The sequence below is a fragment of the Ranitomeya variabilis genome, chromosome 2 (genome assembly GCF_051348905.1).
Source record: "Ranitomeya variabilis isolate aRanVar5 chromosome 2, aRanVar5.hap1, whole genome shotgun sequence".
Taxonomy (NCBI): domain Eukaryota; kingdom Metazoa; phylum Chordata; class Amphibia; order Anura; family Dendrobatidae; genus Ranitomeya; species Ranitomeya variabilis.
In genome coordinates, this window is record NC_135233.1 from 29018871 (window position 1) to 29043627 (window position 24757).

At 39.1% G+C, this 24757-nt stretch overlaps 1 protein-coding gene across 1 annotated transcript in view; it reads right to left on the bottom strand.

The window, feature by feature from the left end:
• Positions 1–4007: 4007 nt before the first annotated feature.
• Positions 4008–24757, bottom strand: part of LOC143804274 (calpain-8-like) — a 41012-nt gene continuing 20262 nt past the window's right edge. Inside the window, exons 8-20 of the mRNA XM_077282208.1 lie at positions 20515–20589; positions 18734–18891; positions 17772–17932; positions 15405–15613; positions 14867–14903; positions 12624–12674; positions 11892–11955; positions 11322–11386; positions 9428–9496; positions 9227–9305; positions 8657–8773; positions 7210–7268; positions 4008–5212 (exon numbers count right to left, since the gene is read on the bottom strand). Coding sequence (XP_077138323.1) covers positions 5189–5212; positions 7210–7268; positions 8657–8773; positions 9227–9305; positions 9428–9496; positions 11322–11386; positions 11892–11955; positions 12624–12674; positions 14867–14903; positions 15405–15613; positions 17772–17932; positions 18734–18891; positions 20515–20589 — 1168 coding nt within the window. The 3' untranslated portion in view covers positions 4008–5188. The remainder of the gene's footprint in view (positions 5213–7209; positions 7269–8656; positions 8774–9226; positions 9306–9427; positions 9497–11321; positions 11387–11891; positions 11956–12623; positions 12675–14866; positions 14904–15404; positions 15614–17771; positions 17933–18733; positions 18892–20514; positions 20590–24757) is intronic.

Genomic DNA, 24757 nt, shown 5'->3' on the forward strand with positions numbered 1-24757 from the left:
AGCGACCAACGATCAGGGGAACGACTTCGGCATTGTTGAAACTGTCTTCAACGATGCCGAAGTCCCCCTGCAGCACCCGGGTAACCAGGGTAAACATCGGGTTACTAAGCGCAGGGCCGCGCTTAGTAACCCGATGTTTACCCTGGTTACCAAAAAAAACAAACAGTACATACTCACCATCTGATGTCCGTCAGGTCCCTTGCCGTCCGCTTCCTGCTCTGACTGAGCCGCCGTACAGTGAGAGCAGAGCGCAGCGGTGACGTCACTGCTGTGCTGTGCTCTCGCTGTACGGCCGGATCTCAGTCAGAGCAGGAAGCGGACGGCAAGGGACCTGACGGACATCAGATGGTGAGTATGTACTGTTTGTTTTTTTTTTACATTTACCGCTGGTAACCAGGGTAAACATCAGGTTACTAAGCGCGGCCCTGCGCTTAGTAACCCGATGTTTACCCTGGTTACCAGCGAAGACATCGCTGGATCGGTGTCACACACACCGATTCAGCGATGTCAGCGGGACCTCAACGACCAAAAAACGGCCCAGGCCATTCCGACACGACCAGCGATCTCACAGCAGGGGCCTGATCGCTGGTACGTGTCACACATAGCGAGATCACTACTGAGGTCGCTGTTGCGTCACAAAACTAGTGACTCAGCAGCGATCTCGCTAGCGATCTCGCTATGTGTGACGGGGCCTTAAGAAATGGTAAGGTACTCAGATAACTTGATGATTGAAATGTGTATGAACAGCTGTGCAGTGATACAACATAGCAAATTGATCGTAAATACTATCTTTATTTAAAGGGTTATTCAAGCTGTCTCTTGAACAGCGAAGACCAGTGCAGCTTCCTTACTTCCTGGTTTCAAGCAGGGTGGGATCTACTCCTTGACTGACAGATAGGGTGAATAGTAAAATTATAGAATTAAAGCACAACTCCAGTGTTTTTTTTTAAATGAAGCGCTTTAGTTGTGCTACCTGTCCCTAGTCTTATACCTACCGGCTGCCGTCTTCATCTTTTATGGTGTGAGATGAGGTATACCTTGTCGCCGTGTTATGGCTTTTATGCTTTTTTTTAATCAAAATAGTGTCAACCAAGTACATGTTCTATTACTCTGTGCTTACCTACTTACTTACTGCAGGGTATTTGCTCACTGTTTTTATCCTAGCTTTTGCCTGTTAATGGCCACAATGTGAATGTGATCCTACACACTGCATTTATACAAACAGATGGTCCCGCCTATTTTTTGGATTTTACTTTAATTCTTTATACTCTATACATATAGAGGCGTCCTCCCACCCTTTGGACTGTACATCTTGTCAGGCCTGGTTTCTGCACTGCCCCCATCTGGCACATGGAGAGGTGAAATACTAAAGATAGGACCATCTTGATTGGATAAACCTCATTGCGGCAGGATGGTTTTTATGCTTATTTGATCAAAATATTGTCAGTATAGATATAATTCCATTTTTGTTTTTTTAAATAAAATTGGATGTTTGCTGAAAGGTACAGTACTGCTCAAAGCTTTATGCTAAACAAATGAAGCTCTGACAAATGAAGCTCTGTCCAAGATTTCTTTAGTCGTTAAGCAACATTAGGGATGAAGTCTACCTCAATATCCAAATTATTGTCCACACAACACAATCTGAAAAACTTTAGAAAATGATATCCACAGAGAATAACAGAGAATATTAGGAATGGATGACAAGTTTGGCTCTATCTTTGAAAAACAGAAAAACTCATTAACGATGTCAAACTAGAAATGCGCTCATTCTACAACCCCTGGCAAAAATTATGGAATCACCGGCCTTGGAGAATGTTCATTCAGTTGTTTAATTTTGTAGAAAAAAAAGCAGATCACAGACATGGCACAAAACTAAAGTCATTTCAAATGGCAACTTTCTGGCTTTAAGAAACACTAAAAAAAATCAAGAACAAAAAATGTTGTACCCAGTAATGGTTACTTTTTTAGAACAAGCAGAGGGAAAAAATTATGGACTCGCTCAATTATGTGGGAAAAAATTATGGAATCACCCTGTAAATTTAAATTCCCAAAACTAACACCTGCATCAAATTAGATCTGCTCGTTAGTCTGCATCTAAAAAGGAGTGATCACACCTTGGAGAGCTGTTGCACCAAGTGGACTGACATGAATCATGGCTCCAACACGAGAGATGTCAATTGAAGCAAAGGAGAGGATTATCAAACTCATAAAAGAGGGTAAATCATCACGCAATGTTGCAAAAGATGTTGGTTGTTCACAGTCAGCTGTGTCTAAAATCTGGACCAAATACAAACAACATGGGAAGGTTGTTAAAGGCAAACATACTGGTAGACCAAGGAAGACATCAAAGCATCAAGACCGGAAACTTCAAGCAATATGTCTCCAAAACAGGAAATGCACAACAAAACAAATGAGGAACGAATGGGTGGAAACTGGAGTCAACATCTGTGACTGAACTGTAAAGGTACCTTCACACTAAACAACTTTCCAACGAGAACGACAACGATCCGTGACATTGCAGCGTCCTGGATAGCGATCTCGTTGTGTTTGACACGCAGCAGCGATCTGGATCCCGCTGTGATATCGCTGGTCGGAGCTAGAAGTCCAGAACTTTATTTGGTCGTCAGATCGGCGTGTATCGTCGTGTTTGACAGCAAAAGCAACGATGTCAGCAATGTTAAACATGGAGCTAACGACCTGTGAGAACAATAAGTGAGTCACCGCTACGTCACAGGATCGCTCCTGCATCGTTGTGGAGCTGCTGTGTTTGACATCTCTACAGCGACCTAAACAGCGACGCTGCAGCGATCGGCTCGTTGTCTATATCGCTGCAGCGTCGCTGAGTGTGACGGTACCTTTAGAAACCGCCTAAAGAAAATGGGATTTACATACAAAAAAGCTAAACGAAAGCCATCATTAACACCTAAACAGAAAAAAACAAGGTTACAATGGGCTAAGGAAAAGCAGTCGTGGACTGTGGATGACAGGATGAAAGTCATATTCAGTGATGAATCGCAAATCTGTATTGGGCAAGGTGATGATGCTGGAACTTTTGTTTGGTGCCATTCCAATGAGATTTATAAAGATGACTGCCTGAAGAGAACATGCAAATTTCCACAGTCATTGATGATATGGGGCTGCATGTCAGGTAAAGGCACTGGGGAGATGGCCGTCATTACATCTTCAATAAATGCACAAGTTTATGTTGATATTTTGGACACTTTTCTTATCCCATCAATTGAAAGGATGTTTGGGGATGATGAAATCATTTTTCAAGATAATAATGCATCCTGCCATAGAGCAAAAACTGTGCAAACATTCCTTGAAAAAAGACACATAAGGTCAATGTCATGACCTGCAAATAGTCCGGATCTCAAATCAATTGAAAATCTTTGGTGGAAGTTGAAGAAAATGGTCCATGACAAGGCTCCAACCTGCAAAGCTGATCTGGCAACAGCAATCAGAGGAAGTTGGAGCCGGATTGATGAAGAGTCCTGTGTGACCCTCATTAAGTCCCGGCCCCAGAGACTGCAAGGAAAAGCCAGAGGTGGTGCAACAAAATACTAGTGATGTTTTGGAGTGTTTTTTTGTCTGTTTGTTTTTCATGATTCCATAATTTTTCCCCTCTGATTGTTCTAAAAAAGTAACCTTTACTGACTACCACATTTTTTGTTCTTGATTTCTTTTAGTGTTTCTTAAAGCCAGAAAGTTGTCCTTTGAAATGACTTTTCCACGGGTCAAGACCGTCGTCTTGTGATATCACGTTTCTCCCTGCTGTTCCTGCAATTGACATGTGGTCATAATAAAGACTGAATATTAGCAGATGGTGAGTGCCCACTTTCTTTTTTCTACGATTTCGCAATTTCATAGACTATATTTTCTGTGGTGGCACCCGATTTCTGCAAATGGCATATACGCTGGCTATCTGACTCACAAGTGCATGGAAGTATTCACTAGCAGTTGGTGCGGCAATCTGCATTTTTTCTTTTTGTATATATTTAGACCACTTCAGTTTCACAAAATTTTTATTAGTTGTTTGACAGTAATTTACAATTTCCCAGCACTATGGAAAACATTTTTATAACAGCAGAAAATGTACAGTCAGAAATGAATGATGTAAAGAAATAAGTATGCTAGATTACATATTCAGTTGTACGGGGGGTTCCACTCATCCTTCATAAGCCATAATGTAGGGATTGTTGTGAAATAGATGCTTCCTGAACTTCCATTGCTCCTATGGTCTCCATTGGGACTGAAAGTGATGACGTCTGATCCATTTGTTTAACAGACAGCTGAGGCCACTGATTGGCTGCAGGGTCATGTGACTGATGGATGGGATGTCAGCACTTCCAATCAGGGGTTCAAGAGAAGTAAATAATTCTTCTTCAGATATAAGGGGAATCTTTAAAGATTCTAAAAAGTATGGTCTGCAATAACTTTGCAGCATAATTTCAGATATAAGTGTAGTTTAAAGAGGACCCATCAACAGGTCAGAAATGTCCAGCTTTTTACTCTTATTCCTGCTGTTCCATTAGTTTTCCAGTTTTTTTTATTATCCGACAAATGGTTACAGAGATATGGGCCTTTTCAGTTAGTGTAAATTTTTACAGTCTTTAATAATAGGGCGTGGCTTACAGGGAAACAATGCAGAGTAGCCTAAAGACACACCCCTGAGGATCCTGTGAGCCACACCCCTTGCTACAGATAATAAAAATTACTATGAAGTAAAAAGGTTTGTTTTTTTTTATCTCTGGAGCCGTTTGGTGGATTTTATACAAAAAAAAAGAAAGCACTAACTCAAGGGAGCAGCAGGAATAAAATAAGGGCAAAAACTGACCACTTTTCACCTGGTAATATGCCTCTTTAAGGATTATTGGCAGAACACGTTCCTCTTGATACAAGAGGGACGACCAAAAAGGAAATCTGCCTTGGCCACACTAAAAACTTTTCTCCTCATAGTTTTAGTTGTTTTTGAGTTATTATGTAAAACATAATCTAGTCAAGAAAACTATCCTAATCTTTCTACCCAAGTTATCACAGGACATTTCAGTTTACACAAAAAATATTTTGCAGAATTAATTAAAATAATCAACTTTTACGCCTAAGTAGGACTCTATTGAGCGCGGTGTTCGAAGGATTAGATGAAGCTTCTTCCTATATTCTCATCATTGTGCCTATGGATCCATTCTCAGGCCAGTTTTGTTAGGAGCCACTGTGAAAAAAGCAAAGTAAATTAAAATAAAACATTGCACTAGAGGTGGGGACTGGATCACTACTTGACCCAAGCCAGACAGCCACAAACTCAATCCACGAGTGTCTGGTGATTTACGACACGTGCTGAAGAATTTTCTTTTTTTTTTAAATCGTTCTGTTTAGTCATTCTGAAATCTTGCAATTTTCAAACTGATCATAAGGCTTAATTCTAGAGTCACGCTTTCTATTATAACTAAGATCGTTAATCGATGTAATGAGCATGGTCTGATTAGAAAAGGTTAATTGTGAAGGAGGTGAGCTGTGACATCACCTATTGTGAATGGTGGATCCTGTGTTATCTACTGCATATTAGAGGTGTTATCAGTCATTGTACAGGAGGAGGAGGTGAGCTGCGACATCACCTATTGTGAATGGTGGTCACCTATTGTGAATGGTGGATCCTGTGTTATTCACTGTATTTAGAGATGTTATCAGTCATTGTATAGGAGGAGTAGGTGAGCTGTGACATCACCTATTGTGAATGGTGGATCCTGTGTTATCTACTGCATATAGAGGTGTTATCAGTCATTGTATAGGAGGAGGTGAGCTGTGATATCACCTATTGTAAATGGTGGATCCTGTGTTCTCTACTGCATATAGAGGTGTTATCAGTCATTGTACAGGAGGAGGAGGTGAGCTGCGACATCACCTATTGTGAATGGTGGATCCTGTGTTATCTACTGTATATAGAGGTGTTATCAGTCATTGTATAGGAGGAGTAGGTGAGCTGTGACATCACCTATTGTGAATGGTGGATCCTGTGTTATCTACTGCATATAGAGGTGTTATCAGTCATTGTATAGGAGGAGGAGGTGAGCTGTGACATCACCTATTGTGAATGGTGGATCCTGTGTTATCTACTGCATATATGTGATATCATTTATTGTATGAATGCTGGGTAATCCGTTTTATGCATTGTACACATAGGTTTATCTGTCATTGTAATCATGTCTGTGGTGATAATGAGACTGATGAAAACTGATCTGTACAAAATAGGCAGTATGAGGTTAAAATTAGGCCTAATGGGCAATGTGAAAATTGCAATTTCAGAGATAATTTTTAATATTGATAAGGATACGGAAAAAAACAAATAAGAGCATAAAAAATAAATTTTGGACAAAAATTTGATTTCAACAAAAGATTATTAAAAGGGTTGTCCGAGACTTTAACGCTGTTGGCTCATCCTTAAGATAAGTCATCAATGTCTCATCAGAGGAGGTGCGATACCCAGCACCCCTGCCAAACAGCTGTTCCAGATGTCGGCGGCCGGAACGGCTCAGTTACGGATCTGTACAGCGCGGCTTTGTCGTCTGTATATTCATTTGAACAATTGTTGGATATGCTGCTGTCACTATACAGTCGACTGAGCTGTGCAGCTCCATAACTGAGCAGTCTCGGCCTCCACCGACCTTGGAAAGATCAGCGGGGATGCCGAGTGTTGCATCCCCACCAATAATACCTTGATGACCTATCCTAAGGATAGGTTATCAATGTTAAAGTCCAGAACAATCTCTTAACTGATGCCGTATTCTTAAAGAAGCATGTGACTATTTTTCTGTAGAGCTGTTGCAATTCATCCTCACGTTTTCCAAACACCCTTTGTTCACCATAGCCAGTTAATTTTGTGCTATGACCAGTGCTCCAACCTCCAGAGACCAGTTATGGACAGACGCACCACCACTTTGAATGCATGCCAGCCCAATGTGGTGTCGAATAAGTAGCATGTCCTCTCCCATCCCTTGGTTGAACTTTTTGACTATGCTGTATGACATTCTGAATCATACTAAGGATCATAGTTGTACTGGAACCAATACCCTCTAATCGTTTATTTATGGTATGGGTACATTCTTGTAGTAACCTATTTTCTCTAAGTCGGAACTCTTACGAATGTTAACTATTTCTAAATCTACTTTTCATAAAATGTATAAAATGAGTATCAAAATCTGTTCTACTCACCTCATCTAAGGATAGATTGATCAATCCACCTTCATCGGGTTTCAAAATGTTAAACATGTCTGTAGGGAAAAAGTAATATATAGGTAGCGGACTGATATGATATGTGATCTACCAACTCTTCGTCTTTAACTAACTCCATGGCAGCAAAAAATTGGTGTCATAGAGATTTAAAGAGGATCTGCCAGCAAATATTCTCAACCTAACATGCGATAGAGCTTCATATATGTCTTACTTTGACCACGTGCACTGTATAATGAAGTGATTTGACTATAAAGTCTTCCTCATCTCTTCCCTCTGATATTAATTGATGCGACTGGTGGTGTTCAGCCTCAATGTCTACCACATCAATCCACAACACAGAGGAGTTAGGACACTTCAAGATTTCAGGTACACCCAGTGGACACTTTCCTGCCAATGTGCATCTGATGCATGAGGTATTCCATTTTTTTGAGTGTATAATGATTGGCGAAATAATATATTTTTTACAAGACTCCACGGACTGTGAAATCACTTTCAATAAATAGTTACTGTTCACTGGAGCCTTGACGCTGAGGATTGCTTCTCAACTTGGTTTTTCAGAATTCTCTGTAGGTGTTCGTTTGCGTGAAATCAGGAGACACCTGGCTAGTGAATCACTTTTATCCTGTTCTCCTTCAGAAATTCAACATGTGTGTGTTTCACATAACTGTCATGTTGGAAAAATGAAAGTCTTCCAAGAGCACAGAGTGATGGTCTTTCACTATAGAGTAGTATACCTGTGAATTCATGATACCATCAAATGTAGCACCCCGACACAAGCAGCGTTCATGCAGCCCCACATGAGGACACTGCCACCACCATGATTTATTGTAGGCGCCATACTTTTAGAAATATTAATACAAAATGCACTTTTCCAACATGACAATGATACAAACCACACATATGTTGTTTCTGAAGAAGAACAGGGTGAAAGTGATTCATTGGCAAAATGTCACCTGATCATATCCCAATCTAACATCTATGGGAAATTCTGAAGAAACTAGCTGAGAATCACAATCCGTGAAGCATCCAGGCTCTAAAAGAGGTAATTCTTGAAGAATGGAAAAGATAGATATTGCAATGTGTCGCCAACTTGTTCATTTCATGCCTAAAAGACTTGGTGCTGTCCTTAAAAGTCATGGAGGCCATACAAAGCACCAGATGTAGTAGTATTTGATGTGGGGTGTATTCATTTTTGTATCAACTAATATGAGTAAAATTGAAAATTTTGCTATGAAAGTTTTATAATTTACTGTAAATTCATGTTATACGATAAAACCTATTCTCAGTCTTGTCGGAATTTTGGAAATTGCTCATGTTCAGTGAGAATCTTACTTTGCAAAATGTGTGTTCTCATTTATGCTGACCACTATGTACATCTATGGATATTTATATACACATTTGTGTGTAATATTATTATACCACTTACTGAACAAGGTTTCCAGATTTGCTGCAGTGGAAACAAATGTATTGAAGTCCATGTTGAGGTTGTCATGGGCGAGTTTTTCGACTATGGCATTTAGAAATCTGGTATTACAGTTAAAACCTGAAAAATAGAAAAAAAAAATATAAAAGAATGTTAAAAATTAAATTTTAGGTAACATACCAAAGATGAACAACCAAGGGCTACAATATGATGTAGTGCCTGTAACAGAACAAGTTACCAAAGTAGTAACCCATAAGGTAGAAAGTTCCTATTGACAGCAAGAAATCTTGAAAATTGTGAAATTAGTATAACAAAACAATGTCTTACTCTTTTTTATAAAATTAATAATTGTATTTGCTAAAACTCTGGCACCACCATAAAGTTTCATTATGACTATGGAAAATACTGAGATTCCAGTAGGCTTAGATTATCTGGAACCTTTGAATCTTCTTATCAAGCAAGTCGCACCTTAAAGATGTTTTCCAGAATCTCTACATTCATGTTAGTATATGACAGGCCTTGGTAAATTATGTTCAATACAATGAAAACTTTTCTTTATACACTTCTGTGTACCTGCTTTTGTCAACGCTTTTCGCAAATCAGCAGCACAAAGAGTTCCGCTTTTGTCAGAATCCGAACACTCGAAAATATTCTAAAAAGTTAAGGAGAAAGAATCATATTCACTAGTAAATATTGTCTTATTAAACCTGAGAGTAACCCTCATCACTAGTAAATAATGATGATGCACACATAGAAAAGAATAGGGGTCATTACCCAATAGTTCTTCACCTTCAGCCAGGTCTTCTTGAATTCTTCTACGCTCAGTGTCTTAGTATAGTCCACCTGGAAACACTGCAGTTAAAGGTTTTTTTATTTCTGTGGTGCAAAATTGAATTTTTTTTTAAAGGCAAGGGGGAATAAGAATTCCTAAAATAACTATATTGCTGGGCCGGGTTTTAAAAGATAAGGTCAAGGACGTTCTAAAGAAATTGCTCGCCTATTCCAACTCTAGTGCTGGGCATTGTTCCCTTCACTTATGGCAACTCCTTCTGTGCTAGTCCATGGTGGGGAGCTCAAGATAATCCACTTCACCAGGTGATCCCTTAGCAGAAATGTGGTTGATCTAGCCACAAAAATGATCACCTGGTCTCCATATAATGTGGACAATAGTGAGATGTAGGATCATGGAAGAGTCATCAGCCACTTAGGAGCCGCCTAATCAATAGGCCTCAACCAAATATTGTGATAAAATTCTGTAAATGTCCTGTTTCCTCCAAGTGGAAGACTACACCGGATAGGAAGGGAATATGTAAATTTATTTCAGCGGGAAGATTCGATTAGATCTGACATAATTTGTCTACAGAAGACATTTAATGTCTCTCGAAATCCCAAAGCGCAATAATTGAAGGATTGGGAAGAGTTTAAGAAATTGTAAAAGAAAATACTCACCTGTCTTAGCCTCGCTTCTTGCCCGTCCTGCCACTGTACATCCCACACATATGATCAGTCTTTGGTTCGGAGCTAACTAGGGAGCCATGACAAGCTTCATTTACCTTTAATGCAATGTCCCATCAGTCTACCACCCTACCCGTGCCCTCCGCTCCGCTAATGACCTCAGGTTAGCATCCTCAATAATCAGAACCTCCCATTCCCGTCTCCAAGACTTTACACGTGCTGCGCCGATTCTTTGGAATGCACTACCTAGGTTAATACGATTGATCCCCAATCCCCACAGTTTTAAGCGTGCCCTAAAAACGCATTTGTTCAGACTGGCCTACCACCTCAACGCATTAACCTAACTATCCCTGTGTGGCCTATTAAAAATAGAAAAAAAAAACAAAACACATAATCAGGTTCCTCTCATCATGTTCTCATACACTTTATGCAGTTAATAGCCTCTGTGTCTGTACTGTTACATACTTAGGCTGTTAACTGGTTCATGCAGCTTTACATGAACACCCGAGCCTTACACTATGGCTGGTCCAAATAACTAAAGCAATTGTTACCATCCACCTCTCGTGTCTCCCCTTTTCCTCATAGGTTGTAAGCTTGCGAGCAGCAGGGCCCTCATTCCTCCTGGTATCTGTTTTGAACTGTGATTTCTGTTATGCTGTAATGTCTATTGTCTGTATAAGTCCCCTCTATAAGTTGTAAAGCGCTGCGGAATATGTTGGCGCTATATAAATAAAAATTATTATTATTATTATTATCCTTTACCGCTTGAAGCCTAGTGAGAACCTGAAGATCCGGACTTAAGGCTCATCCAAAGACCAATCTGCAGTGAGTAGAGCTCCTTTGGCAGGACGGTTGTGGGACAGGACTAGAACAGGTGAGTATAATCTTCTATTATTTTTTTACCCCTTCCCACCTCTCAAAAAATACACATGACCATGGCTAGTTGTCAAACTTTTTATCTGGATTTGTGTGAATTGAATTTCAAAAGATGTCAGATTCTGGTGAGTTATCATTTTGGGAAAATTCCGAACAAATTAGATTTGTTATGAACTGATTCGTTCATTTTCTTCTGTGTCTTCTGTGGAATAAAAGAAAATATATTCTTCCGTTGCCAGAATATTTTATTAGGCGTTATGTCCCTTTCAGGTCATCACATAGTGTGAGAGGTGCCTCAAATAAACTGGAACTGCTACAGAGTTTGTGAAAAGGATACGTCCATGAGTTTGATCAGATCTCGGATGGTTTTTATAGTAAATACCACAGACTGGAGCTCGGGATCTGCACACAGAGAAATATCATTTCTATACATTTTATCCCAAACTGATTATTGGTTTATGGCAGAATCATTTCACCCCCGTCCTTAACTGTTAATATTGGTACTTTATATTCGATAAACCAGTGACTTGACATAAAAAATAAACTTCTGCTAATTATGTCCATGTGGGAAAATAAAATGTCATATCAAGGTGTGTGCATGTATGTGTCCGTAGTATGCATGTTTCTGTGTCTGTGGATGTGTATTTACGAGTATGTGTGTGTCTTTCTTTGTGCGTGTGTTTGTCTGTGTGCGCTTGCCTGTTGTCTACATGTGTGTGTGATTGAATGTGTGTGCATGTCTCTGTGTCCGTATATATGTCTGTCTGTGTGTGTTCGTATATGTGTGTGTCCATGCCTGTCAGTATGTGTGAGTGCATATAATAAGAGTGATATCTATTATTGTACAGTATTACTATTATTTACTCACTCTGAATATGAGAGAATCATCCGGCATCACATAACTTACATTTTGCCAACATCTTATCCAGCATGTCCTTCACTTCATTCTCATTGAATTCACCTTTCTGTAACTATAGAATATATAGAATACAATGACTTCATACAGACATAGATGGATAAAAGGTACAAAGATATCCAATAGGTAGATTTGTGATAAATATGCTATAATATATTATATAGCATATAATATGTTATATTAGATAGATAGATAATAGATCGATAGATAATAGAAAGATAGATAGATAATAATAATAATTTTTATTTATATAGCGCCAACATATTCCCCAGCACTTTTCAATTAAGATAGATAAATAATAGATAGATAATACATAGATGATAGATAATAGATAGATAGATGGATAGATAGATAGATAGATAGATAGATAGATAGATAGATAGATATTTAGATAGATAGATAATAGATAATAGATGGATAGATAGATAGATAATAGATAGATGATAGATAAAAAAAGATAATAGATAGATAATAGATGATAGATAATAGATGATGATAGATAATAGATGATAGATAATAGATAGTAGATAGATAATAGAGAGATAGATAATAGATGATGATAGATAATAGATAATAGATGAGAGATAATACATAGATAGATAGATAATAGATGATAGATAGATAGATAGATAGATAGATAGATAGATAGATAGATAGATAAATAGATAAATAATAGATAGATAGATGATAGTCAGATAGATAGATAGATAAATAGAAATATACCTCATCTTTCAAAATGTCAAACTCACAATCCTTCTCAGGAGTAAGCACAGGCTGGAAATTAATTAGAAAATAATACATTTTTATTTCCCAAACCATAATTAGAATCAGCATATTCTGCAACTCTGTCCACAAACTGTCACACACATATATTCAGTCACACACATATTTTCAGTCACACACATATATTCAGTCACACACATATTTTCAGTCACACACATACTGTATATAAATTTCACTGACATTAAAAGAGAGAGGAGATGTCAGAACCAGAAGCTCTGGACGGCGGGCTCTCTCCAGCCATTGAGGTTAGTGTGGCTGGGTTCTGCAGTTTCAGTCTGACAGTGTGAGTGCGGGCAATGCCCAGGTGAAATTATCAGTTCCCGCCAATTCGAGAGAGCCGCACCCTTCTAAACCTTCCATCTTGCTCCTGAAAGCTGCCAGCTATAGCTTAGCGTTTCACTGGCTAGGAGTGTGTCTTCTGTTACTCTTTGATTCTAGTGTATTCCTGTTTAGAGAAAGCCAGCTCACCTAGTACTTGAAGTCCAGCTTGCACGGAACCAGGTGGATCCACACCAGACAACAAGCTTTGATAAAGAACGCAAGTGAGCGTTCGAGACTTGTCTTGCTCCCTTGCCCTGTCTATGCAACCTTTGTAATTTTTGTATATTTTTATTGGACTTAAAATAAAGGAATAACTATTTTACCAGACGCTGGAATAACAACTTTTTATTCCTGTTTAGACCCCGGCTTAAATTTCTGATTATTCTTACATATCTTGATTTTATCTGTGACGTGACCTCTTGCCTCTGACTCTGCTTGGTAACCTTTCTTACCTTTGGATGGCCGCCCATATGTGGTAGTATTCCACTGGATCCTATTGTAAAACCAGATCCCTGTACAGGTGTTAAAGGGTATTGGGATTTCTCTTGAATCTGTCAGACGGATTGGCTTGTGCCAAGTCTGTCCGATGCAGCCTTTTTAGTCAGACTGGATGTAGGCGTCTGTGAACAGCAATTGTCAATTCTTGCTACAGTTTTTCAATAGGATTTAGGTTTGGACTTTGATTGGTCCATCCACACACATGAATATACTTTGATCTAAGCCATTCCATTGCAGTTCTATCAGCATGTTTAGGGTCGTTGTCGTGCTGGAAGGTGAACCTATGCTTCGGTCTCAAATTTGTTGCGGGATCTAACAGGTTTTCCTCCATGTTTACCCTGTATTTAGAAAAGACAGGGAAGCTGGTCAGAATTGATGGGAAGATTCATCAATCTAAAGAAAAGCATCTCCATTGCATGATGCTGCCACCACCATGATCGACTGTGGGGGTGGTGTTTTAAGGGTGATGTGCACTGTTAGTTTTCTGCCACATATAGCATTTTGCATTTAGTCCAAAAAGTTCTATTTTGGTCTCATCTGTCCACTGCACCTTCTTCCACATGCTTGCTGTATCCCTTACATGTTTTTTTGCAAACTGCACTACTGAACTTCTTTTGACTTGCTTTAAAAATGGCTCTCTTCTTGCCAAATTTCCATAAAAGCCACATTTGTGGAGTAAGCGACTAATAGCTGTCCTGTGGATCTCTGAAGCTCATCAAGACTGACTATGGGCCTGTTGGCCGCTTCTCTAATTAGTTCTATCCTTGCCTGGGATGGCTGTTTATGGTGGATTGCCATGTCTTGGTAGGTTTGCAGTTGTGCAATACTACTTCGATTTTTCGATGATGGATTGAACATTGCTCCTTGAAATGTTCAGAGCTCAGGCTATTTTTATAACCTAACCCTGCTTTTTTCTTCTCCACAAATTTATCCCTGACCTGTCTGGTGTGTTCCTTGAGTTTCATGATGCTGTTTGATCTCTAATGTTCTCCAACAAACCTCTGAGGCCTTCAAGGAACAATTGCAGTTATATTGAAAATATATTATCCACAGTTGGCCGGAATTTACTAATTATGTGACTTCTGGAGGTGATTGATTACTCAGGATTTTATTTAGTAGTATCAGACATACAAATGAATGTCACAAATTTCAGATTAATATTTTTCAATTAATTAGAAGACCATGGATAATTTCCTTTTCACTTCACAAATAATTGCCACTTTGTGTTGGTCTCACATAAAATCCCAATAAAATGCATTTAAGTTTGTGGGTGTGAAGTGAAAAATTAGGAAAATTTCCCGGGGTATGAATACTATTTTAATGCACTGTATTAGACCCATGCCATAAAGATATAAACATATTACCTGCCACATATTTGCCTGCACCCCGCCTTCTGCTTCCCTAGAATAAAGCAAAAGTATAGGTAGATCATGAGAGTCCCTCATAAAAAGCAAATGTGATCATGTTGCTTATCTCCCAGTAAACATTTCATGCCAACTATATCATATTAAATCAGAAGTTACAGAAGTTAGGGGGGCTAATAGTAAGTACAGCCATGTTAGTTGTCACCTCCGAATTAGTGTCTTAGAAATTGTCAATTGTTTTCAAGAGAAGACAATTCAAAGATGGCAGCTAATATGGTTGTATTTCCTGTTGCCAATTTTGCCAAAATTTTGCTACAGCTCAATAAAAATATGGCAATATTTCCATAAATAGAATAGATATTTTTTACAAATGTTTGCTGCACCTTTGACATCGATTTACTACAGCATGGCCAGATAACCATTTTGGGTTTAAAATCCCCTTTAAGTTACGATATTAATATAAGGAACGACAAAAGCAAATTTTAATTTATAAGTGTTCTTCCCAAGTGATGGAATTATTTCTGCATACAGTACTCACTGCGCTTTGTTTGGTTTCTTAGTGAAGATACGAAGGTAAAAATCAGCTACATCTGATGACCTATAGGTCGCTGGCACAATGACATAATCCCCCGAAAGAAGCTCATATTTTCTTGATATTTCACGCATTGATTCAAATTCACTGAATGCCACATAGTCATTGTCCTCGAAGAACTCCTTTCCCAGAGGAATTTCATCCGAAGGATTAACCTGTTATATATAGGCCACATAATAAATATATAGAGACAAAGACTTGTATCTTTGGCATGAGAGGGGAGAAAGATTTTAGAATTACTTAGAAAGATTCAGGAAAGATACATATCTTGGTACCATGTTAGCCAGTGGATGGAAAAATATTGAGAGTCCTCAGTGGTTGATAACTTTTAATGGCTAACTGAAAAGATGGTAACAAATTGCAAGCTTTCGAGACTACTTAGGTCTCTTCATCAGGCATAGACTAATAGAAATTCTGAAGAATCACATATTTATGCACAATACAGGTGACGTGAAGCAGAATTACCATTATGTGAGTGATAAACTCTCATCGCCATACAATAAGAGAAAAAAGAATGGATCTACCTGTGGCAATACATTTTTGTCTCCCCGATCACAGCATTATGAACATGAAATTATTTGTATTAAAAGGTAACTTCAAATCTCAGAGAGACAGAAGAGTCTGGGAGTCTAAGCTGATGACGACCTTTGACACACTCAGTGCAGGAATGAATGTGTCGCATGGATTTATGTCTTTTTACATCAACTAAGGAATTTGCTTCTCAGACCATGTGGGGTCATCATAACAGAACCAGACCCCAATCAGAGGACAATAGATAATTCACACTCCTTATCTATGAACTGTTCCAATATTTATGGACATAACTGTTTATCACTCACATAATGGTAATTCTGCTTCACGTCACCTGTCTAATCTATGGCATTTTTCTGTGCTATGTTGTGCATAAATATGTGATTCTTCAGAATTTGTATTAGTCTATGCCTGATGAAGAGACCTGTGTAGTCTCGAAAGCTTGCAATTTGTTACCATCTTTTCAGTTAGCCATTAAAAGGTATCAACCACTGAGGACTCTCAATTCTAAATATTTTTCTTAGAAAGATTCAAAAACTCTATCAATGTCTCCAAATAGTACTGGTGTTCAATCTATGTTTTTTTAAACACTTGGCAGACAACGCCTTTATTTAAGAGTGGCAGCAGCGATCACTTTACCGTCACCAATCGAGCTGATGGAAGTTGTGCCTGGCTATACATTTACACAGCAGTGGCCACTAATATTACATGTGGCTATTGAAATAAATTGATGTAAGCTGCTGAATGTTAAGACAAGAATGGCATAGCATCCATTGCCTCTCTTGCAATTATACTGAAACCTCGGTGGAACCCTGTTAAATTCTATTAAAGTCAATGGAATCAAACCTTGTTTGCAGATCTGGTATACCTGTCATGGCTCTGTCACGAGCAGAAGTCAGGATGCTAACATGAGTTACATATTGGGTTCCTATCTCACTTTTTATAGTAGAGATACAATGGAAATAGAAAATTAAATCAACTATCCAGGTAGGATTATACCCCAACAGTGCCCTCAAATATAATGCCCCAAAGTACCCCCACAGTACGTGTCCCATACACAGTATACTACTCATACAGTATGATAACCCAAGATGTCCTCCACAAGCTGTATAATGCTCCCTAACACTTCATATAATGCCCAAACTTGCCCCTCCAACATTATGGTTCCCATCAAGATCTGCTTCAATCTGTGCCCTCTGTGGCTCAGGACAACAGTCGCAATCGAGAAAGATGATAGTGCCTTCTTCACTGAGCCTTATACACCAAGAGAAAAGACACAAGTTGAACGTTGGAGCAAGGAGCCGCTCCCTGCTCCACTATTGTCTTCAGCTGTATCTACATCCAGAGCATACATATGCGGATGAAAACCAAAATCCCAAATCTGAGAATGTCCAGATAGATCGGGGCAGGTTGGGAGGTATGCAATTAATAGAAGTCATGAAATACTAGACAACTCTCAATGCCTCTGGAAAAACGCAGAGACCTATTAAAGCCGAAACCTTCCAGAAAGTTGCACTTCAGAAGGATTTTTTTTTGCGGAATGCTGGGATGATCCTTTTCATGACAGAGCGCTGGCATCCAAAACCACATTCAGGGTCAAAGAAAATACTTGGAGGTGATGTGAAAGGGCTGTGGCCTGAAAAAGTGGGAAAGCTATGGGGAAAAAATTTAGTCGACGTGTTTTTTTTTAATGCTTTGATCTCTCTCATTCCAGAAGTGCAACCATAAAAGTTAGCAAGTATGAATAAAATTATAATAATAATTAAAAAAAAGCATAAAAACCTTAAATATATAAATGCCTAAGAAAAGGAAAGCAGCACACTCGTATTTTATCTTCCTTCGATCCTTCTGTGTGAGGGACACAACAATTGGACACTTTTTGCTGGTATCACCATCCGGAGCTTCCAGTGTGATCCGATACTGAGGGTTGATACAAAACGTGTCTGTAAAAGAGCAATCCAAGTTTATTAGAAAATTCCACCCTAAAAAAGCAAATTACAGCTATGATGGATACATAGACATTTTTGCAAACAGCTGTTTTGTGCACACTATACGCCTCTATGTTTACAGACTACAAACAAATCTAGTGTGTTGCCTAATCCTGGATGTATTACTTCCTTCCATTTGCCTCCTGTTGTCTAATCTTTTTTCTTCAGGAGCACAGCGCTACTTTGCCTCCCGGGTTCCTGCTTGCCAAGGAATGGTGCGCTTCGGAAGGTCTGATCTATGTGCTCTCCCATTCTTTAAAGAGGGGCACTGCGGTGGGTTGGATCCAGTGATCTGGCCAGCTTCAGAACTGCACATTAACAGCTATATTGCAAACCGCTCGCATGCATGCACTACCTGTCTAGGAACCCAGTCAACACTGATAAACTACAAAAGTGGCCAGTAATCTTGGCAATGAGCAATAAATTATTAAATTAAAAATTCCATCATTGTTGAGAAGAAGATTTTTAATAAGAGGTAAAATAATAAGGTATTTTTTACAAGAATTTTGCAATTATACCCATTAAAGATGTTGAAACATCCCATTTCCCATTTAATGACTACATAGGAGGTGTACAAAATAGACTCTTTAAGTAATAGGGTTTTTTAATAATTATTTTTAGTCTTTAATTGGTTCTTCCCAGGAAAGACACTGAGAATTGAGAGCTGGCCTCACAAGAACAGCTCTCGCCATTCATTCCCTTAGGTATGAATGTGTGATGGTGGCTGACCAGGTTTGGCAGTATAGCGCTTTTTACCCAAATCATCATTCCCTCCGGCTGTGCTTCCTACTTTCCAGCTTCCATTGAATTCTGCCAGGCACCACTTAAAGTTTTCACCACAGCACACCTCACTCAGGTTGATGTTACATATCTCCACTCGTTCATATTCTTTCAGAAAGTCAGGGAAAGCCATCCTGCAAAGAATCAAAACTATATTTTTACAGATTCTCAAAACCTTTAATTTCTGTAAACTACTTTTTGTATAGAAACTATATAAAAAGAGAGAAAAGCGGCATTATTGAAGAAGGAGTACATAGCAGGGCACAATAGAAAAGAGTTTTCCAGTTAAGAAAACTCATGACCTCTTTAAGTTAATAGAGAGGGTCCGCTGTTCAGGGTCCTTATCTCTTGGCCAAAGAGTAGGCACTAACTGCGTTTCTCTCGCCGGTAGACCTACTGAGTCCATGTATAAACACAAGCCATTAATTAAATTAGATGTTGTGAAAATCTTCATTTCTCCTGAGGTGGAACTGTAAGAAAAGTAAACATAGAGGACCTGATTCATCAAAGCTTTTGTGGCAGAATTCTGGGGTAAAAATCTTTGATCAGAATATTTTGACTCAAAAATTTTCCAACTTATGGCGTTCTCAAACAATTTTTCAGCCAGCTCCAACAAAGTGGGCAAACTTGAAGAGGGACGGGGGGTGAATCCTGCTCGTCAAATTCATGATGAGTGGTGGTGTCTGTGACTGTAGTAAGATTTGTGACAGGGCACACACGGAGGCGTACGCCACTTGTTAGATGCTCCTGATTCGGAGTTTGTTATTACTAGTGTATAAGTCGGACGAGTGCACTGTGAGAAAAAAATTGGATTTCACTGTTATACAATAAGGCAGTAGAGATCTGCATATTTTTTCTCCGCTGTATTTGGCGTGATAAAAAAATGGTATCACTCCGAAATCTGATGGGTGTGAGAAAAAATTAGAATGACGTACGGACCATTCAGAATGGTATCCAATTTTTACTGATACATTACAATTCTGTAGCATAGGAAACTATAAATGGTCCTGTAAATGATTAATACTTTCTTTATTAAAAAAAAAATGGATTGTACAGTATATGGAGACCACAAGGATGACAAGTGAGGAAAAAATTGTCCCAATGTTCTGGATGAGAATGGGACTGATTTTTTTTAGACGCAAATGTGAGCAAAACCTCATTTAAGAGTTGTTCATGAGAAGGCTCACTGGAGTCAGACACTCCTGATACATAAAGAGCTGTACTCCTCTTATTGAATCAGGTAATCTGATTGGCTTTTTACTCCATATGGGGACTAGAGTGAGATTTGTGGAGTAAGGAACACCACCACTTGTCATGAATTTGGCAAGCAGGGGTTGCAAAACCCTCGTCCCTCCCCACCCCCACAGCTCCACCTACTTTGTTGGAGCTGGGAGAAAGTCACCACAATTCGTAAAAATTTATCCCAGCCTCTCATTGTGACAAAATTTTGCGACTTTTCAATGCTTTTTATACCAGTATTCTAGGGTTAAAGCTTTGATACATTGGGCCCTTACTGCTAGGTTTCCTCAAAGGTCCCATCTGATTGCTGTGGGTCCTAGCAGGAAGACACCTTATAATATCAAGTACTGATCAAAATTGAAATAGTCCAAATAAAGTAGATGCATTTCTTTAGGGGCAACTGGACTTACATAGTAGACGTTGTTTCAGTAGGCAATTATTAAATAATGCACCTGGCAAGACATTAGACAAGGTGGCAACAGATAGGCATGATTTATGGGGACAAACTGACTACTCACCAAAATTCTCCTTCATCTCTCTTAGTGTTAAGTTCTTCTCTTATCTTGGGATCCACATTGTTCCATTCATCAGAACTTGAGAGAATGAGAAGAAAAATTAAAATCACAACTGGCTAACGTCCGTCACACAAAACTACTACCTTTGACTTCTCAGATGACTGGATGGGCGTGATGGGCAATGATCCTTCTGCCACATAAAAAATAACATCCTAGAGGGGCTGTACTCACAATACATGAAGGGCCTGTCATAGTGGAGGGCTATGTATCTGCAGTGTCCAGCATGGAGAGGTGGAACCAAAGTTCAGGGGACAGCTGGTGAAGCTTTTTTTGAGCATTTTTGGGGAAGCTCTAAGTTAGGAAGTGGGACTTGTGTGGGTTCTGAACTGAAAAACAAGTAGCATCTACAGAGCAAGGTGGAAGACACCGAACAATATTTTGTCCAACTGTTCAGAGAACAAGGTCAATGTCAACCACTACCAGGCCCATAAAGAGGAATCAACTGTACAAGAGAGTAGCATGGTGTCAGAATGTTCAACGGCGTAAAACCCAGAGTGAGGCCTCATTCACACCACCTATGTTATAATATGGCACTGGAGTCATCAGTGTTGTGCATCAGTGTGTCATCAATGTGCTCTCTTTTACCATCAGTGTGGTAGTCAGTGATTTTCATAGCTGTATAAAGAAATAAATTACAAAGCTTCCCTTTACTTTGCAACGTTAAACACGTGCAGCAAACAGATGGCACACAGATATGCCGTATATATAAAGAAGCAAAACAAACATTTTTAATTGCAATAATACCACCCAGAGAAATAGAGCTATACCACAAAGTTAGTGGTTAAAAAAAAAAATAGAACAAAAACCCAATTCTTGAACCGATGTTGATTTTTTTTCATCCCAAAAATTGAAATAAAGCTCGGTTCGTATTTATCCTGCACTTTACCCTGAGCATTTATATTGTGTTTTCCTTGTAAATCTCTAAAATACAGGCAAAACCCTGATGGAAGATTCCCTATAATGAGGCAGATGGAGTCTCTTTAGACTCCATTTGTCCACCTTCCTCACGGTGTCCATCTTTTTAGGCATACACCAGAGGGTATTTGATCTCACATTTGGGCACATCTAAAAGGATGAACACCCCTGGATCAGAGACCAGCAGAACCTAAAATGATGGTGTCTGCATCATTACAGTGAATTATTCTTTCAGGGTCCCATCTGAAGGTGGATCCAGGCATCTACCGTCCGGTAAACCTGACATCAGTAGTGTGCAAAGTGTTTGAGGGCATCTTAAGAGATCATCTTCAGAAATATATTGCAGAGAATAATATAATAACTGACAACCAGCACGGATTCATGAAGGATCGTTTGTGTCTATCTAACATGTTGGGTTTCTGTGAAGAGGTAAGTGCAAATCTGGATGTTGGAAATGCAACTAATGTGATTTATCTGGACTCTGAACAAAAATTTGATACAGTTCCACATAACAGCCTTATACTGAAGCTACAGAGGACTACTAGAAACTATATGCAGATGGGTAAGGAACTGGATAAAAAATAGGAAACAAAGAGTTGTCGTAAATGGAATGTCGCTAAATTGGAAATAGTCAGCAGTGGGGACCGCAGGGATCTGTACTGGGAGCAGTGGGGACCGCAGGGATCTGTACTGGGAGCAGTAGGGACCGCAGGGATCTGTACTGGGAGCAGTAGGGACCGCAGGGATCTGTGCTAGAACTGATTCTTTTTAATCTCTTTATTAATGACCTTGTGGATGGGATTGAGAGTAAAGACTGCAGCCAGAATGACAGAACTAAAACACCTGGGGGAAAAGTGTGTCTGCTGTAGCTTGGTGGACAGAGAAGCTGACAACCAAACACGGGCACAAGGGTTCGAATCCAGGAGAACGATAGTTACCCCTCTATAAATCACTTGTAAGGTCGGAGCTATAATATGAGATCCAGTTTTGGGCTCCACATTTTAACCCCTTTCTGACCTCGTATGGGATAGTACGTCCGAGGTCAGAAGCCCCGCTTTGATGCGGACTCCGGCGGTGAGCCCGCATCAAAGCGTGGACATGTCAGCTGTTTTGAACAGCTAACATGTGCCCGTAATAGGCGCGGGCAGAATCGTGATCTGCCCGCGCCTATTAACTAGTTAAATGCCGCTGTCAAACGCAGACAGCGGCATTTAGCTACCGCTTCCGGCCGGGCGGCCGGAAATGAGCGCATCGCCGACCCCCGTCACATGATCGGAGGTCGGCGATGCTTCAGAATAGTAACCATAGAGGTCCTTGAGACCTCTATGGTTACTGATCGCCGGTAGCTGTGAGCGTTACCCTGTGGTCGGCGCTCATAGCACACCTGCAATTCTGCTGCATAGCAGCGAACATCAGATCGCTGCTATGTAGCAGAGGCGATCGGGTTGTGCCTGCTTCTAGCCTCCCATGGAGGCTATTGAAGCATGGCAAAAGTAAAAAAAAAATTGAAAAAAAATAAAAAAAATATAAAAGTTTAAATCACCCCCCTTTTGCCCCATTCAAAATAAATCAATAAATAAAAAATCAAACCTACACATATTTGGTATCGCCGCGTTCAGAATCGCCCGATTTGTCAATAAAAAAAGCATTAACCTGATCGCTAAATGGCGTAGCGAGAAAAAAATTAGAAACGCCAGAATTACGTTTTTTTTTGTCGCCGCGACATTGCATTAAAATGCAATAACGGGCGATCAAAAGAACGTATCTGCACCGAAATTGTATCATTAAAAACACCAGCTAGGCACGCAAAAAATAAGCCCTCAACCGATCCCAGATCATGAAAAATGGAAACGCTACGGATATCGGAAAATGGCACAATTTTTTTTTTTTTTTTTTTTTAGCAAAGTTTGGAATTTTTTTTCACCACTTAGATAAAAAAAGAACCTAGTCATGTTAGGTGTCTATGAACTCGTACTGACCTGGAGAATCATAATGGCAGGTCAGTTTTAGCATTTAGTGAACCTAGCAAAAAAGCCAAACAAAAAGCAAGTGTGAGATTGCACTTTTTTTGCAATTTCACAGCACTTGGAATTTTTTTCCTGTTTTCTAGTACACGACATGCTAAAACAAATGATGTCGTTCAAAAGTACAACTCGTCCCGCAAAAAATAAGCCCTCACATGGCCATATGGACGGAGAAATAAAAAAGTTATGGCTCTGGGAAGGAGGGGAGCGAAAAACGAACACGGAAAAATGGAAAATCCCAAGGTCATGAAGGGGTTAAAAAGGACATTCAGAAGTTAGAGTCAGTTCAAAGGCAGCCACTAGATTATTACACGGGATGGAGGCCGTTCATACGATGAAAGGTTTTTAAAGTTGGGCTTGTTTAGTTTGGAAAAAGGACGCCTCAGAGGGGATCTCATTTATATGTATAAATATAAATGTGGTCAGTTCCAAAGACCATACTAAGGTCATTATAGGTGGAAAAAAGGCGATTCCGGCAGCTAATTAGGAAAGGGTTCTTTACAGTTAGAGCAGTCACACTTTGGGATCATGACCACAAGAGGTAGTAATGGCAGGTTATAGATAATTGTCAAAAAATGTACAATTCGTAGAAAAAGGTTGAATTTGATGGACCTTGGTCTTTTTTCAATCTATGTAACTTATTATGAAGATTTTGATAGAATCCCTGACATTTGTTTTCATTATACAGCAGAGGATAACGAACAGAGCCTTAAAAGTCATCCAAAATGTTATGTTTCCAAAAATGATAACACTAATAAATTTTATTTTTATGTAATATTTTTCATTATTATATAATTAATTAAATAGCAAAACGTTTAAAAAAAAATTGTTTCGCCATTTTTTTTAAGACTTGCAATTTTTTTTTCATTTTCCCATTGATAGGTCTGTATAGGGGCTTGTTTTTTTCATAACAAACTGTCACTTTTATTGATACCATTTTGGGAAACACGTGTTGTTTTGATTTTTTTTTAATTGTAAATTGCAATTGTGGTTGGAGTTGGAGTGAACAAAGATAGCAATTTTTGGCATTTAGAGTTGCTTCTTTACGCGGTTTATCATATCAATGACTTAATTTTCTATTTTTGTAGCTCATACATTTACAGACATGACTATAGGCAAAGCTTTTTTATATATATTTATTTTGGGAAAGATGTGGCGGATTTAAATCTTAATGTTCATTTTATTTTCATCTTCTTAAAAACTTTTATTACTTTTTGTTTTAGCATACCTTGAGAACTTGAACCGCT